Source organism: Gadus macrocephalus, chromosome 23 (genome assembly GCF_031168955.1).
Source record: "Gadus macrocephalus chromosome 23, ASM3116895v1".
Taxonomy (NCBI): Eukaryota; Metazoa; Chordata; class Actinopteri; order Gadiformes; family Gadidae; genus Gadus; species Gadus macrocephalus.
Window position 1 is genome coordinate 18,876,088 of NC_082404.1, and position 18,597 is coordinate 18,894,684.

An 18,597-nucleotide genomic window follows, 5' to 3' on the forward strand; every position below is an offset into this window, starting at 1 on the left:
TACGTAAACATTGTAAACAACGTCTTCCTCCCCAAGAATGCAGACGAACGTCTCCACCTCCTTGTTCGCCCAAGCAAGCGTTTTACGCGACATGTTAATTGTAAAGAATAATACCTCGAGGCTACTGTTTGTTTGTTTTTATCCCCACGTCGCCCGGAAGTGATGATTCTGTCGATCAATCAACGGAGGGGGTGTGTAGCTAGAATTTCCCGGGACCCTTTCAGGCGTCTCGTCTTGTTTTCAGTACCCCAACGGAGGAGTACTGAAAACGAGGCCAAAACGGGTACGGCTAAGTCCGGGTCACGCCCACTTTTGGCGGTGGAAACGCAACCCGATCTGCACCTTTGCGATCCGATCCGTTCCGCACCCTGCAGTGGAAACGCGGCATAAGGCCTGAGTACCTCAGCGCTCTGTTCCGCATTTTGGACCGCATTTTAGAGAGCGCTTTCCGAAACAATGGCCTCTCAAAGTGCTTTACAATTATTACCTGACATTCACCAATTCATACTCGCATACACAGGGAGCAGCCAGGGTGAGGTGTCTCGCTCACGGACACCTCGACCCTCTGCTAGGAGGAGGCAGGGAATGAACTAGCAACCTTCTTTTGAACTGGGTTGCCAGTCAGCCATCCCACTATATGCCTCCTGAGCCATTGCCGTCCATTCGTACATGAACACCCTCCAGTCACTCGAGTACTGGCTTTTACAGCGGACACATTCAGACAATCATATTGTACACTCGCTCTCTTTACCCTGCCCTCCGTATGACTCCAAACATGCCTCACAAGCCAGAAATAACATGATAGTTTTTTTTACTGTAATGATTATCTTCACATCTTTTCCAAGCTACGTGTTGCTTTTTCATTTCTCTGAACAAAGAAAGAAAATCTATAATATGGAAATGGAGTTCTGGATAGATAGTGGATCCCAGAGCTGTGGGGGTACGCATTACCTAACGGTGAATAACAATGTCAACAACAGGGTTTCATCCCCACTGCGGGTAGGGGGTACATTCATACATATGGATCCACGCTGGCAGTTGTGTACAGTCGGAAGAGGAGGTGTGATGGTGAGGTGCAGGACAACGTACTCTATTGGGTGTTTGACTCCCACGTGAAAGGCACTGGGTTCGATCTCCATGGTCAACCGTCTACCTGATGGCAACCTTAAGCAGGGTTTACTGAAACTCTGCGTGCTCCTAAATGACCTTTATCTGTGCTCACTGTGAGTTGCTTTGGATAAAAGCGTTTTAATATTAAATATTCATGAATGTGAAGCCAGTCAGACTTTGGGCATCTACTTTGCTAAGACATTGGGTCAAATAGGCAGTTTGTGTTGTATATGTTCTCAGTCTATCAAAGCTCATCACCATCTCCAGTAAGCAACAGGTCCTAAAGTTAACGTAAGATATATACTAGGCCTATACTATATTGTACTGCGGAAAACGTCCCTTTCCCGCCAAAGATGTCGATGTCAGTTGCTTGAAACACTTCCTTAACGGTGACCTTTTTCACCGCCAGGGAACGAGAGAACGTCACAGTGCTTTGAACACGCCTACGTGGAACCACAGCCAACCAGGACCTTTTCTATTATAGAAAAGGTTTTAACCGATGAATACATGCTTTGTGTGTAATGAGTTCAGCGCCGGGGCCCAATGCGCGCAGAGGGTAGAGCTGTATGTCATTTAAATATTTCTTCCAAACTCTCTCCCGCTGCTGCCGCTGCTAATCATTTCCATAGACTGCTCTCGCCTGCCACCAAGAGAGACTTAATCAGCTATGCTTCAACAGTCGGCATACAGGTTTAATGCTATGGTGGGGAATTACATTGTCACCTTCTTTTTTGACCCCGTCGGCATCAGCCACTGGATCACATCAATCGATGCATACTGTGATGTAGGGGTGCGGCTGTTGTTAATGTCTTGCTCTCTGTCTCTGTCTGTCACTCTCTCTCTCTCTCTCTCTCTCTCGCTCTCTCTCTCGCTCTCTCTCTCTCTCTCTGTCTCTCTCTTTCTCTTTCTCTGATTATTAAAAAAAAAAACACACACATACACACACTTACTCACACACATGCCCTTCCATACACACACACCCTCGTACATCACACACACACACACTTCCTCCATTATTTCTGAAATTTGCAATTAAATGTCCAAACGCCAAGTTTACCAGTCGTTTGTCTTTCACATCCGAGTCGTTAATTAAGTCGTCCGACTATCTCCATCACAATTCAAACACTATATTCACTGATGACAGGAATTGTCAGTCACACCCCCCCCCCTCTTCCCCACACACATTAACATCTTGTTCAGCTCTTTTTCACCTCTCTCGCTCTTGCCCTCCATCTGTCTGTCTCCCTCTCTCTCGCAGGTCGGTGAGGGCCAGCTACGGACGCAGAGTGTCCTGCTCTGAGCTGGTATGTCGACGACGGTATGTTTAAGGGGCACTGGTATTGAAGCACATTACCTTCTGACCGGGAGTGCAGCGCTGTGGTACAGGAGAAGACATAGATAGTTATTCGGACCTGGACAGGATAGTGTCATGTCTAGGCAGAAGGTGTATGTATATATCGTATATGTAGAAGACTATTAGTTTACTGGTATTAAAGGTATTGACTTTTTCGGAGCGAGGAGGAAATTGAATTTGCCAGCAGTCTGGTGGGGGGGCCAGTGGTATTACTGCTCTGAGTTGACCTTCAGTTCTATCTCTAAGTGGAGATGAATAAATATCACATGCAGTGCATACAGAGACACACACGCACACACATACGTGCACATACACACACACACACACACACACACACACACACATAGATGTGTCTGCAAGAGCCAAAAGGGCTTTGTGTTATAAGTTATGATTTGCAGCAACTCACACACACACACACAGACACACACACACACACACACACACACACACACACACACACACACACAGACACACACACACACACACACACATACATACATTCATGCACGCACAAAAAGGCAGACACACAAGCACAGATAAATGTTTCTGCTGGCACCCAAAGGGATTTGTGTTATAAGTTATGGTTTGCACCAACGCACACACATACTCAAACACACACACATGCATATGCACACACACACACACACACTCCGAACACACACACACACACACACACACACACACACACACACACACACACACACACACACACACACACACACATATACGGGTTTCAAAAAGTCTTCAAGTTATGAGATGTGAATCATAAAAGTTACAAAAAGAAGCACCTACTCACACACCCAGAGACACAAACACACACACACACACAAACGCACGCACACATATGCACACACACACACACACACACACACACACACACACACACACACACACACACACACACACACACACACACACACACACACACACACGTGAACGCATTCTAAAGCCCCTTGCAGGTGGTAATGCCTGGCTTCCCTCTAATGGAACCCCGCACCCCGCCCGTTGTCCCGTGTGATAATGATAGCACTCCCAGATCCTCAGTGCCTCACTCCTCCATTCAGCTGGAGCAGGTCCCCACCACCTCCTTACGCCCACCCGCTCCCCGTGGGAGAGACATCTCCAATGACATCCGTCATTATGGGGAGACACTGTGTTTCTCATGCGAGATGCGGCAAAACCAAGCCTATTATTTAGTCATTTAATTAGCCTATAGAATACAGCAAAATTTCAACATTTAATTTGGAATTGTACAACACAACAGCCCTCTTGAATCCTCTCAAGATGGAGTATCACCGACTAAAAAGTCCCATGATGCAATTGATTGTACTACATCCCCCTAAATGATCCACCCACCTGTGGATCATCTGAATCAGGCACCCCCACACCAAGTCACACCCCAGCCACATATTTATGTTCAATGTTAGCCCTATACCACCAGCCAGTTGAATAAAAAAAGTGAGAAGAAACCATAAACAGATAAATGATTTAGAGCTTGGCATCGATCACCGACTAAAAAGTCCCATGATGCAATTGATTGTACTACATCCCCCTAAATGATCCACCCACCTGTGGATCATCTGAATCAGACACCCCCACACCACGTCACACCCCGGCCACGCTCATCCAAGATAGAGAGCTCTGGCATGTCTGTATGCAGCAGCCGGGCTGGACCTGATATCTCTGATCCCCGGGGGGTTATCTAAGTGTGCGTGGAGGAGGTGGGAGTGATGGTGGTGGGGGGGGCAAGATGCAATTGGCGGTTTTCAGACCCCCGCAAACGCAGCCGCGGAGGCAGGTGGTCCGAGTTTGTGTTTAGCTGTTATGGTTTATTTTGCATCGCCGTGGTTACCAGGATGAGCTGATATCACGAGAAAACGTTTTAATGTTGACGCATCTGTCGGTTAAGCGCCGCGTTTGAACACAGAAAAGAGTGAAAGTTAGGTCCTTTGAGTAAAAAGAGAAGAAGAGTATTTATTTTTTAAACACACATCCCATGGAGTTATAACATGGTGGGTTTAATTTGATTGGGAGATATGAACTGAGAGGATGCGTATTACAGTTGGAACGCAGACAAGCAGTTGTTGTTGTTTTTTATCCCTATTGGCACAGTCTCCTTATGGGAATGTTCTTGGACGTGCCTCTCATTTTTCTTTTTAAATTCCTTCTTGAAAGACAACATGGTGAACAGTTTTAAGGCCATCTGCCGCTCCTTTTAATCTTCATTATAAAACAATATTTCAATATTTTCTCTGGGAAGGGAAATGTAATTTATCATGGGAAAAGGTAAGACAGGAACTAAATCAATACAGTATAGTTTTTCTGATTTATAGCAGTTTTTCTTTTGCATAATTTGATTTAAATTGACATATACCTTAGGTGACAGGTAACAGGTTGGTCAAGTAATTTGACTATTATGGTCTGGATTTTCTTCTAACCCCAGTTTACGAGGGTAATTAGAAGCAGTAGGCCCCTATTATCAATATGAAACTAATAAAGAACGGCTGTTTATATCAACACTAAGGCATTAGTCTTGTTGGTGTTAGCTGACCTTGCTAGCCAACCTTGCTTGCATACATTACACACATACACACAGAAGCCCTGCTTTTATAATGAGGTGTTATATTTATGTTCAATGTTAGCCCTATACCACCAGCCAGTTGAATAAAAAAAGAGAGAAGAAACCATAAACAGATAAATGATTTAGAGCTTGGCATCGATATACGACGGCGCCTTGTCATTTCAACATATCTTATAATCATTTTTATAATTTATGTATGGATGAAAACAAATCTTCTGCAGCAGAGGGTCAGAGTTCACATAAACACCGGTGCAAACTATGGGCTAACGGGATGCACGTGTACGTGTCCTGAATTTGAATTCCAATCAGAGCAAGATCCAGAGGGTTGCTCATGCTCATGAACCACCCTTCGCTCACAAATATTGACAGTCATTATTATGACGGTATAACATGTATGACAATAAAGCTATTCATTTGCATGTGATCTCTAAACTCCGATCCATATTTGGAGTTTATTTATTGCTCGTCCTTTGTCTTGTCTTTAAAATCGATTTTTGTGTTATTATTGCCTCTCTCTCTCTCTCTCTCTCTCTCTCTCTCTCTCTCTCCCTCCCTCTCTCCCTCTCTCGCTCTCTCTCTCTCTAACTTTCTCTCTCTCTCTCTCTCTCTCTCTCTCTCTCTCTCTCTCTCTCTCTCTCTCTCTCTCTTTCTCTATCTCTCTCTCTCTCTTCCCTTTCTCTTTCTTTGATTATTTATCTAATTCCCGCACATACAAATTTTCCCACGCACGCTTGGGCATGCACACACACACTTGAGCACAAGCAAATGTGTGTGTCTTCGTTGTACGAAGACGTATAATGTGGAAAAAGTTATACACACCTTGAATCCCCACAATGTTACATTAATTATTGAGTCTCCATAATGTTACAGAACTTCCATCATTATTATGCACGCCCCTCCACCTTGAGCAGTTAGTGAAGGCTGCCGGTTTGGCAACCTTCACAAAGTGCTCTACCTCCTTGTGCAACACTCATCATGCTCTTTTGTGAAAACATCATCTGCTTGCCATTTGTTTTTCCTTTTTCTGGGGATTCATCTGGAACATGTTTTTCTGCTATAACCCGTGGAGGCCTTGCTTACATGTGTTTCTAATTTGCCCACTTCCTGTGTATGACCAAGTTTGGTGTGTCTCCTCTCCTACTGCGTGTGTTTGGGTAGAACATTCCAGAGACTGAAAAGAGGCCAAGGGAGGGGTGCTGGGAAATCCCTGATAACAAAACCTGATTACTCATTCGATCTGTTTACATTTTTTCTTCTATCTCTAGCATCTCACAGGGAATTTTGGAGGCATGTCCATGAGGAGCAGGATGGATCAAATGGGGTAGCGTTGTTCTAACCTAAAGGCCAGAATAGGTTGTTCTTCAATACCACCCAAAACCAGACCCATATGGGCGTTAGGCCGCATAGGAGGGGCGTGCACGCAAATAAACACACCATTTAGGGGGGACCAGGAAGACTTGGGCGTAAGAAAGAGACATCTGTTGCCTTTTATGTGAATCAGGGCATCAATGACTCCCTAAATGAAATGTCTTTGAGGGCCTTTTGAAGAGACACCCGGCCTAGCGATTAAGGTTAGCATCGGAGTTCAACTACATAAATGGTAAATGGACTGCATTTATATGACGCTTTTATCCAAAGCGCTTTACAATATTGCCTGACACCCATTCATGCACACATTCAGACACCAACGGCGTCTGAATGTCCACCGTGCAAGGCGCAGCCGGCTCGTCGGGAGCAGTAAGGGTGAGGTGCCTTGGTCAGGGACACCTCGACACTCACAGAGGAGCCGCCGATCGAATTCTGGCTACAGGATCATGATAATCCTACGTGTCCTTGAGGGCCTGTTTCGTATCATAGACAGCCCAGGCCTCCAGCTCAATCTCAAGCGACCTTGAGCCCCAGGTCACCCACTAATGGCATCACTTCCTGTAGGTCGACAGCGGCCAAATTGATAATTTTAGAGGTAGTAGTTTTAGTACTTTCGTGGTCGATAGGCTCTTGTTCAAAATTGTTTTGGTCAGACGATTGCTGGGGTCACTTTTCATAAGGAGAGAAGCACTTCTCAATCCATTCTGTTCAGGGGTGGGAGGGAATGTGCAGACCTGCTTTGTTTTGTTTTTGAGAGATAGGCTATATTGTGTTTGTTATAGCGGTAATAACAATAACTCCCACACGTGTTGTTTTTAGTTGTATATAAGAGCCGATCATTTTATTTCATTGATTTGTTTAAGAGACATTTAAAAAATATTTGGTTGGTATCAGACAGACGGAATACACGCAAGGTAGAATATCATTCAGACAAGATGGTCTTTGATTGAGGACAGCCCCGAATTTGAGTAGTCCTTAGTGCCCTGATTCACATACAATATATCAGACGCCTCTATTTCTATGTATTTCTAGTCTAGTTTATTTCTATCATCTGATGCCCTCTCAGTGAGGGATTGCTTTAACTCCTGCGGTGCTAGAGCCACCATATGGTTAATCCTTTATGTCCTTGAGGCCTTCTTACATACGACAGAGGTACCAGGTCTCTGGCTCGCTCCCTAGTGTCCTTTACCCCTAGGGCTCCTGCTAATTGCATAGAGGTCGTTAATGCCCTCTTCCTGAAGAAACAGAGCCCAGGTCTCCAGCTCGCTCTGACGTGTCGCAGTCATCTGCTAATTGCATCACTCCCCGTTCCCGCTACGACTTAAAACCTACTTTTAATGCCGAAACTTTTTTTAAACGTTGCATCTTTCACAGAGAATAAAAGCAATGACAGCCTTTATTTCTTAGCAGACCGAAACCTGACACTTATGTGGCACAGACCCGCCTCTCAACCATAAAGGCCCAAATAAATAGTAACGGCAGACGCTCTTATCCAAACTTGTGCACAGTGATTTTATAACCCAGTGATTCAGGCGCAGCAAAGGTTAGACAACCCGCTCATCGATGTCTTCAGATACCGGGGATCAAACTCGGTACCTTTTCGAGGCTGTGAGTCGCCACTTCACCATCCCCCCACTGGCTACCTCAGGGCGGGGTCACGGTCTTTATAGGACAGCTCCTGAGGGTTGTCCTGATTGGCCCAGGCTGACAGCGATGGTGCACTCCATGCCACGCTGGCTGAAGGAGACCTCGTCAGTGGAAGCGACCAGAGGCTAAACGATCGCCTGTCTGTCAGCGTCCCCGCCCGGGATTGGCCGGTATGTTGTTGTTGTTGTTGTTGTTTAGTCTGTGCTAAGCGCTAAGGGCTAGCAAACAGTTTGGTCGACTCTCTGTTTGTTTCTAGACTTGCTAACCCTGTTGTGGGGACGTTCAGCTGCTATGCTTGGTGCGGTTGTGCTTAACGACATCAGGCCTTGGAAATGGTATTCCAGTTATTTTCCGACGTCAGACGGAATCATGCGTCCATTCAACAAGGCATGCAAAACAGGAAAATGTGTTACACGTTTTATATTAAAATGTGATCACCTCACATTTAAATAAAGGGTAGTTTTTGTGCTGATGTCATGTTGAGCAAAATAAGCCTCAGCTGGGCATGCAAGAGACTTTATACGATAACTGCAATACATTGCAAATCTAATATTTTCCTCTCTACTCCACTGCTGCTACACCTCAGAGTACTTAGCAGTAGGATTTGGTGGTTTTACTGCTATTTCTTATAAGCCACCTGGAACAATAAGCCATTAACAAATGGGCGCTCTGCACAGTTTGTTTATTGGGTCTTGTTTCGTAATGAGAGGAAGAAACCGCGGAGCAAACAGAAAACTGGACCATCACTTTCACTCCTTACCTCCCCGTTTCTCACAATAACGACCGTACTTCTGTTCACACTCAAACATGAGGTCACGCTAATGCTTCCGATCCGTTACGACCTTAACTTGGGTACAGTACAGGTTTTTTTACACTTTTCTTTTAACAAGTGGAGTATTTCCGAGGGGATTCTCACTCCAACTCCACCAACAACACAAGACCGCGCCTGATACAGACCACTGCCTCCATCTTGAATTTAATTCATCATTCTGGATGAACGCCGGACTCTGTGATCCATATCCATTGAACCAAACATATATATGCCTGTGTAGGATCTGAAGCTTCGCTGGGCTAGTTTCTTCTTCTATAATTTATTGAATAGTGTGGTTTCACTGGTGCTGGCTGTGGCCCTCCCAGCGGACCCCGTTCTAAACACTGTTCATCGGTCAGGTATACGGTGACATTGAAGTGGAAGAATGAGAAAGGCTCGGGTAATAAGACCACTGAGGACGATGGATCCCTCTCATGTCACCAAGACCCTGGTGAAACGCTGAGTGGGCGGCCGAGTCCGAAAACGCATCGCGCTGTAGAAACGCTGTGGTAAATATTCAAGGCGGTGGTTCTCCACAAAAGAAAGTGGAGCGCATCAAGCCTGCTCGCATCCAGCTTGCGCGCTGTATGCAAACATTCAGTCGAGGAGATTAAGCCTTTTAAATTGAGCCGAAATACTTCTGAATGTACAGTAAGTAATTAAATGTACCAAGGGGCTGTATTTAACGCTACAAAAAGAATAGGCCTACAAATAAAAAAAAAATAATAAAAATTCAACGCAACCCTAACGTCGCCCAGCTGGGGGGGGGGGGCAATGACGTCATCGTTTGCGTTTCAGGGGTCCACACGAATCCGAGCACGAAACCTTATAGGTCCGATTTTATTTGAATCCACCCTGGGATCTGGTTTCAGAAAAGGGCGGTTTCACCAAAAAAATCGGCTCTGTGTGGACGGGGCCTGATATATATTTAGATATCTATGTGTATATATATTTTGGGATCTGGGGGGGGGACATCAACGGTTAGTTAGTAAAGGTTAGTGTTAATCAGGGACCCTGGATGCATGGTGTTCTGATCTGGTGCCTGTCTACGGAGTTGTCTTCGATGATTCTGTTGTTGTTGTTGTTGTTGTTGTTGTTGTTTTCGCTTTTTGAGGCAGGAGAACACTGGTACTTCCTGTTCCAATGCCAGAAATACCCACGGTATCTTTAGATAGATCAGTGCCTATGAATGCCTGTACATTTGTGTGCCAATTGTGGTGTATGTGTGTGTCTGTGTGACTGCATGCGTTTATGTGCATGCTGTTTTGTGTTTGTGTGTGTTTGTGTGTCTACATGCGTGTGCTTGCATGCGTGTGTGTTTGTGTGTGTGTGTGTGTGTGTGTTTCTCTGTGTCTGTGAACATACATGTGTGTGTGTGTGTGTGTGTGTGTGTGTGTGTGTGTGTGTGTGTGTATGTATGTGTGAGAACATGAATCATACGACAGGAAAGACAACTTGCCCCTTTGACATTTAAGCGTGACGCTGTTCGTCAGCCTTTTAAATCTGACCTTCTCATCAAACCACCGCTGAGAATGTTTTCAAACAAACTTTCCTGAATCTGCTTTTAACTCCCCCGCCCTAACCCACAACACCATCTTCAACAGCCAAAGCCCCACCCCTCACCCCCAAGAACTGTGAGGGGCCTTCAGTGATGTCCCAGAGTGCATCAGCCTTGATCCTCCTTTTTTGTGAATACATTCATGTATTTACAAGTTGCCACCGGATGCGATGATCATTCCAGTTTTGAACTAAGTGGGGCCGTCTTGGAATGTGGCCGCCACTACCAGACCCTGGTAATTATGCTATCAAATATCTTTGTTCACAAACCACTTGCACACATGCTAACAGTTTCTCTCTCTCTCACACACACACACAGTCAGTCAGTCAGTCAGTCAGTCAGTCAGTCAGTCAGTCAGTCAGTCAGTCAGTCAGTCAGTCAGTCAGTCAGTCAGTCAGTCTCTGTCTGTCTCTCTCTCCACCCTCCCCCTCTCTCTCTCTCCCCCCCCTCCCTCCACCCTCTCTCTCTCTCACTCTCTCTATCTATCTTTCTCTTCCCCGCCGTCGGCCCCCCCCACTCGGGGCCCGCCGTCGGCCCCCTAATTGGGCATCTGAAGGAAGACGGGGGTTGGGAGGGCTTCAAGGACGCATCCATCACGGGGCCCTCTCCGACCACAGAGGGGCCCTACTGAAGCAGACAGGACCAGGGGCCAGGGGGACCCCACTAAGGCAGACAGGGCCAGGGGCCAGGGGGACCCCCACTAAGGCAGACAGGGCCAGGGGCCACGCCCGCCAAGCTGCCTCCCACTCTGGGGGACGCGATTGGATCCCAGCGAAAGTCAACCACTCCGACACACACACACACACACTGAGTGCACATACATAATACACACCCTCATAAACAGACACATACGTACACACAAAACAATCACACACACACACACACTGACCGCACATACATAATACACACTCACAAATACACACATACACACACACACAAACAAAAAAGCACACACATACACTGACCACACATACATATTACACACACTCACAAACACAAACAAAAAAGCACACACTCACACTGACCGCAGATACCTAACACACACACACAAATACACCCAAACAAAAAAGCACACACATACACTGACCACAAATACATATTACACACACTCAGAAAAACACACACACACACACACACTGACCGCACATACATATAACACGCACTAACAAACACACACTTACATACACACAGAAACAAAAAAGCACACACACACAGTGACCGCACATGCCTAATACACACTCTCGCAAACACACATACATAGACACCCACACACAAAAAAAGCCCACACACACTGACAACGCATTCATAATGCACATCCTCACAAACACATACTTACTCACACACACAATGAGCGCACGGACCTAATACACACTCTCTCAGCGTGTGGATGGACTCTCAGTTGACCTGACAGGCGGTCCAGACGCTCCCTGCTTCATGAAGCCCCTTAGAAACCAATCATTGTGAAGCTTTTCAAATGAACCCAATAAACGGGCTTCATAAAACAATATAACTGGAGAGAGGCCCCAGGCCATCGGCCGAGGGATGCAGAGCGTATCGGAAAGAAAAAAGACAGAAACCCTCTCCGTCTCCGCCGGAAAACGTCTGCCCTCCGCGGGGAAATACCGGGACGCTCTGAGGAGCACACATGAGCAGCCTCTCCCTCTACACTTCTGGCCTCCCTCCCCCTCCCCCTCCTCCTCAAATCATATATTCAAAGAAATCATCCACAGAATTCGCTGTTTCCCAGAAACATTTTCAAAGGTTTCGCCTATATGAAAAAAGGCGTTCAACTCTTGGCGCCGAATCAATTTTTTTTCTTCCTGAATAATGAGGGAAGGTAGTCTTTGATTCTTTCTGAATGCAGTGCGGTGCGTGGGCTTGTTCAACTCTCGCCCGGCCTTGACAGGGGAAGCAGGATTATGAGGCCAAGTACGCTGCAAATTGGAACTCTTGTCATTAAAGAAAAGCAGCACACGTACAAAATAACGACCACTCTTACCGCTCTCAGTCTCTCCAACCCACATAAGTACACATATGCAAACACACACAAACGCCCACACAGACAAACACACACACAAACAAACATGCGCACACAGACAAATACACGCAGGCATACACACAAACCCACACAGATACACATGTAGACCCGCACATACATTAACTTATACACTCAATTCAACTCTCACTTTTACTGTGCGTCTCTCTCTCTCTCTTTCTCTCTCTCTCTCTCTCTCTCTCTGTATGTCACACGCACACACACACATACTAACTCGCAATCAATCAGCCCCCAATTTCTGTCACACACAGTAAAGGCTAATCCCATGACTCTCTCTTAAATGCTAAAATGATTGAGTGTGTATGTGTGTGCGTCTTCATCACCAGTAAAACTCATTACAGTCGCACCTGTAATTTCCTGATTCCTTTCGAACACTGCTGCTCAACCTTGGTTTTAGCAGTGCCAATCCAAGGCCTTGCTGAACACAGTCCAGACAATAATGATGTGTGGACTGATCTATTTCCATCCTTTGGAAGAAAATAATTCAGTCAATAGCAAAGTTCATAGTCCATCTCCCGGCTTGCCAAGTAAAAGCTTAGACCTTGAAAACATATGCATCAAGTCTATTAAATCAAACAAGGTGTCATTAAAACTGAACCGTGCTACATCAATGAATAGGCTAATTATACATATTATATGCAATATGTGAGATGAATTTGCAGAAATCATTAGTACCGCTAATGACATGTCAGAGTTTAAAGGTCATTGGCACATTTTATAGAAATTCCGAAAACGTATAGATCAAAAATATTCATTGTTCACATTAATCATTCACACTTAAAATGTCCCACACAGTGACACGTGTTGACGTTAGAAAAACACAACTTGTATATTTACTTGCATGCACACCAAGACCAATCTCAAGAGCCACTGGCACTGGGTCAAGCAACCAAATGGAAATGGACTAGATTTATATAGCGCTTTTATCCAAAGCGCTTTACAATATTGCCGGACATTCACGCATTCATGGTAACATTCACACGCCGACGGCGGAGTCAACCATTTAAGTCGACGAGCACGTTCGTCGGGAGCATTCAGGGTGAGGTGCCTTGCTCAGGGACACCTCGACACTCAGTGGATTGAACCAACAACCTTGTGGTTACCAGCCAACCCGCTCCGTCTCCTGAGCCTCAAGCTGCCAACAAACTAGTATTCCATATCGGTTCCAAGAGCCTTTAAAGCACCTCATCCTATTGCTGTGATCGTGAGATTTAAATAACTTAATACAGGATCCATTTGATTTCATCATTGGTTGGGACAGGTAAGGGGCTGGTTTAGTTCCATCATCCATCCATCTGATTGGCTAACTCAGCCAGCTATAATATCGGTTAGTGTTGGCAATGTAGTGAAACACTTTGTTTTCAAAGTCACCTCTATTGTCTCGTTTAAATTACCAACTGATGAGCTGTTTAAATGTTACGAGGCCAAGTAAAACACGTTTGTAAGTGTTTCTATAGCGGGCACTTGAGTTTTTTTCCCTTGCCAAATTATGTCCATTCATTGTCGTGCCAACAATGGTCCACATTAGAATTGAACGTGCCGATTAAGTCAATGGAATAATTGATTGAATAACCGAACGCGAGCGGTGAATCAATTTGAGACATTAGATATGAATAAATTATACATCGTCTATTGATGGACGTGACAACGCTTCAAAATGGAAGATCAATACGTCAATAGCTGCTTCATATGGAAACATGTAACCAACTAAACGGCCAGTCAAACACTAACAGTCAAGCATTTTTCACGTTGAAGTTGATTAAAAGATAGTAAAACCGAAAACTAAAGTGCCTATAGGAGCTAGAATCTTAATCGAGAAGATTGTATCAGTTATTTTCCCTTTGGGGGAATAATGCAATCAGCACAGCTATTTATAATTTTGCAGCATTATAAATCAAAATGCAGACACACAATTGTGTAAGTCGTCAACCTATGCTGTGAAGCTGAACGTGTCGCCTACAGTAAATGGTCAAATCAAAGACAAACTTGTAAATGAGTTCCAAATCATAGGGAGTCGTCTGCATATGTAAATAAGGCATGTTCTTCACCCATCCCAACCCATAAACCATTTCCCTGAAATCAACAAAGACAGATCTACGTCTATCACAATGACCCACAATTTACGAGTCAAATGCCTCGTTTGCAATTAATACCACCCAGAGATTGCGGCTGCTAAATTATGAAGCGAAATTGTATGGGGTAACAGCACCATCTTATGGAGAATCCCTGCCATTGAATTAAATTATGCAACGGTCAGTTCAATTAAACCAAAACCAGCTGTAGTAAAAGGTGTTTATTTAAATAGTGCGCAATAAATAGTGAGTCAAGGTTAAATTATTTGTGCACGTGTTCAAGTGATTGTGCTCTTGTGAAAATCAGCATCTTGTTACTTTTCTGTGAGTTCCTGTGAAAAAGAACAATAATTAAAGATTGTTGCATGATAAAAGTCATCCCCCCAAAAAGTGTTGGCTAATGCCATGTGTTAAGTAGACCTTGTGATAGTGGCTGTGATTTCTTCTGTATATTCAAGTGTTGTGATATGACCGCATCCTTGTGGCCAGCCATGTTCCGATTAAACACCATTGATGTGAATGATTTCTCTGCAGGGAAGTAAAGAAAAAGCAGATTTACAAAACGAACGGCATAAAACGCATCACTAAAGACCTCACTGTAAAAATGTCCACCCACCATTTTTCCATTTATATCCGTTGTTTCTTTCCACGCCTCCCCACTTGTCCTGGGAACGCACTGGCAAGACGCCGTTCTCGTCGGTTTCCTGTACGACGGTCCCGGTTCCAGGTGCATGCCTGCTCCGCCCGTTCCAACCAGGGACTCTGTGCTCATCACAAGCGCAGTTCCTCTCCCCGAACGCCAGAGGACACTTCTCAGGTCGGTTCCTGGAGGTCACCTGGTGCCTCTTCGATTCAGCGCACGCTCTCCTGGGGTCATCGAGCCCCGACCATTTTGGCACCCTTCGATAGGAACCGTTCTCGGAGGTCGCGCCCCCTGCGGCGTCGTGCCAGCCGGATCCGCAGACGTCTGAGCTGGTGCCACGGCGAAGCATCAGCCTCTTCCTCACCAGCATCTGGCAGGCTTCGCACGTCGGTAGCACGCAGCCCTGCAGCCACGGCTGGAGGGGAGTGGGGCATCTTCTTTTGTAGATCTGCACCGATTGCGATCCTGGACTGACCGTCAGGCCGCCGCTGCGATTGGCCAGGCATCTGCTGCAGAGGCGCTCTAGTCGGGGCCGCCGGGCGGGGAACGCGTTCTCGTTTAGATTGCGCCGGAGACAGCATTCGTGGTCCGAGACGCTACGCCTGTTGACGTTGGCTTTGTCGATCTTTTCTGCTTTGGGCCTTTGAACGGTGTGAGCCTCCTTTGATTCTTTGTTGGGCTTCTGTCTCTCGATTGGCTCTTCAAAGTTGTGAGCGCTCTGGGACTTGCTGGGTTTCTTGGGGGGTTGTGGCATTTCTCTGAGGTGCACTATGTTACTATGGTCAGTCGGCCAAGCAGTGGAAGGGAGGAAAGCCGGGAGGGACTCAAAGGAAGTCTGGTCAGTCAGCTCAGACTCGTGCTGAATTGCGTCACCTGTACCAGGGAGGCCCACCAGCGACTCTGAACTGTGTGAGTGACTCACACCCGAGTCGTGGACAAGATGGGCCGTTGAAGCCACCTCTGTGTCACAGACATCCGCTGAGGCAAGGCCTTCTGGTTGAGGGGCCGAGACCAACACAGGGGGGGCATCTCTAGTGGAGCCCAGCTCTATCAGGAGCTCCTCTTCAGACTGAGGCATCTCAATCATGGGCACCACCTGTTCCATTGTAAACTCCTCAGCGAAAACATCCATCAGGTCCTCTTCGCGGGGATCCTTGACTTCCTCCACCAGTGTGTCCATGTGTGAATCTATTAGAGTGGTTTGCGTCATCCAATCAGGGGAGGAAAGGACCGTCTCTTCCATCGACCACACCGTCGTCTCCATGCTCCGGAGCTCATCCAGGTAGTCCAGGTCAAAGGGCATGTGGAGGACTTTAACGAGGCCGTCGTTGGAACCACAGCCTACATTAGCGTCAGTGCTGCGCTTTTGTCCTTGCTCTACGGTCGTCTTCTGACCTACACCCCCGCTGACTTCAACCCTGGAGCCTGAATCCGGCGACGCATCGGTGCGTTTAATCTGGGCTTTCGGCTCGCGCCAAGATAGTGTCCCCGCAGTGGTGCCACAGGAATCCATGCCAACTAACACAAGGTCAGGAACAACTTGTTGGCCAATGTCCAACTGCTCTTTTGGAGCACTCCTGGCCACTTCCTGCAGCACAGGAGTGGGGGTGATCAAAGAGCCGCAGCGGCCCAGATCCCGGGCAGCGCAACTGTGAGCCAACTCCATCTCCTGGGTCTCACGGGAGCGCAGAACCTCGAGGCCCACTGCGTTACTGCAGCACTCGATCCGAAGCTCCTCGGTCTGGATAACAAAGCTACTCTTCTGAGGCGCCTTTCCGACAGGAGAGGGCAACGTCTTCTTGAGATCCACCAATCGATCACCAGTCTTAGCAGACTGGGCTTGGGGTAGAAGGTGAGCAGGCCCGGGGTCGTTTCTCTCTGCACAATCGTGTATGCCTTGAGGGAAGCCATTGTGGGCGTCGACCCTACCACCACCACCACCACCACCACCACATGAAGCAGCGGCGTTGGACTTTTTGGACGCAGAGAGTGGCTCGGTCTGCACTTCAGAGCTGATCATGTCTCTACTGGAGGAGCTGTGCTGGTAGCTGAGCGTGCGGGACTGATAGGCCAAGGTGTGGTAGTACTGGGGGCTCAGCATGCGCCTGTAGTCCACCAGATGGAGGTGGCTCTGAGGCATGACGTATCCCGGCGGCTCCATGTATCCATTCATGGGATAGGTGTTCATAGGTTGCATGGCGTAACCTGTTCAATAGTAGCAGGAAATGTAAACGGTTAGAATTTATTTTTTTTATGAATAAAGAGTAGTAAAATATGTGATCTTCCATCACAATATTAAAAGAAAACTCGTGAAAGGCAAGTCCTTAATCAAAACCGTATCATTGCATAAAAAAAAAAAAAATAGGTCAAAAGAAAAAACAATGGAAGTTAAAAATGGGGAGGCAATGACACAAAGAGACACTGAATCCCCCTCACTTACCTAACCCTGGGTAACCGTAGTAAGCGTTGTAGGAGAGGGGCATGTGCCACTGCATGTTGGACTGCATGGGGACGTACGGCTGGGAGGGCTGGACGTAGAAGTAGGGCTTCTGGTGTTGAGGCGGGGGCTTGTCTCGCTCGCTAGGGCCCGGAGACCCATACTGCCCTGAGGGCCCCTGGCCCGGGGGTTGAGGCCCCTGGGCCCGCCGTGCATCATGGGAAGGGTTCATACCTTGCGGCCTGTGGGCAAACTCATGCTGCGACGTGGAAACAGAGGCCGCCATCTGTAGGAAACCTAAGAAGAAGCAGAGAACGGTTGTCATTGAATAACAGCACTTTTAAATAACTTTGAAGGGTTTTCACCGTTACACTTGATTCGCTTTAAACTATTGCATCAGTTAAGAAGAAATATATGAGGGTGGGGGTTGTGAGTAGCACATACATTCAAAGGATTACAATACAGACAAAGAGGCTAACCTATCCTGATACACTCTAAATAGGCAATAAGATGATTGGACTTTGGTCACATGCTCGGTTAAAGCAACAATCTGATTGGATCAATCGTGGCTCCAGGTGCTGATGGCCCAATCAGTCATTATTGGCAGACTTCAGAGCCAGACGTCACATTGCTTTGCCAAGTGTCCCTCCCACAACGTCTTCTCCAGCACACTTGAAGGAGATGAGATGGGGCAGCGGGGGAAGAGTCGAGATAAAGGAAATTGGGATCAGCGATTAAAATGGGTTTGCTAATATGATAATAGCTTTTTTGATGCTGGAAGCCCATTGGTTGAAAGTTAGCACACCTGCTGGCAGCTCTGAAGAAAAAATCTCATTATCCTCTGAAACTAAAGACTCACAAAAGTGCTTCCGAAAATATAATAATTCTCACAATTACAGTCACTTCTCTTATGCATCCCTGCCAAATTTGTCAGTGTAATCTGCCCTCAAGATGGAGGAT

At 46.4% G+C, this 18,597-nt stretch overlaps 1 protein-coding gene across 1 annotated transcript; it reads right to left on the minus strand.

Moving 5' to 3' along the window:
- Positions 1-14,746: 14,746 nt before the first annotated feature.
- On the minus strand, positions 14,747-18,124 carry LOC132452737 (uncharacterized). Its single transcript, XM_060045504.1, has 5 exons — positions 18,082-18,124; positions 17,641-17,934; positions 15,174-17,405; positions 14,978-15,085; positions 14,747-14,889 (listed from the first exon to the last, which is right to left on the minus strand). The coding sequence occupies exons 2-5, from the start codon at positions 17,921-17,923 to the stop codon at positions 14,861-14,863; spliced, it is 2,652 nt and encodes an 883-aa protein (XP_059901487.1). The 5' UTR covers positions 17,924-17,934; positions 18,082-18,124; the 3' UTR covers positions 14,747-14,860.
- Positions 18,125-18,597: the final 473 nt, after the last annotated feature.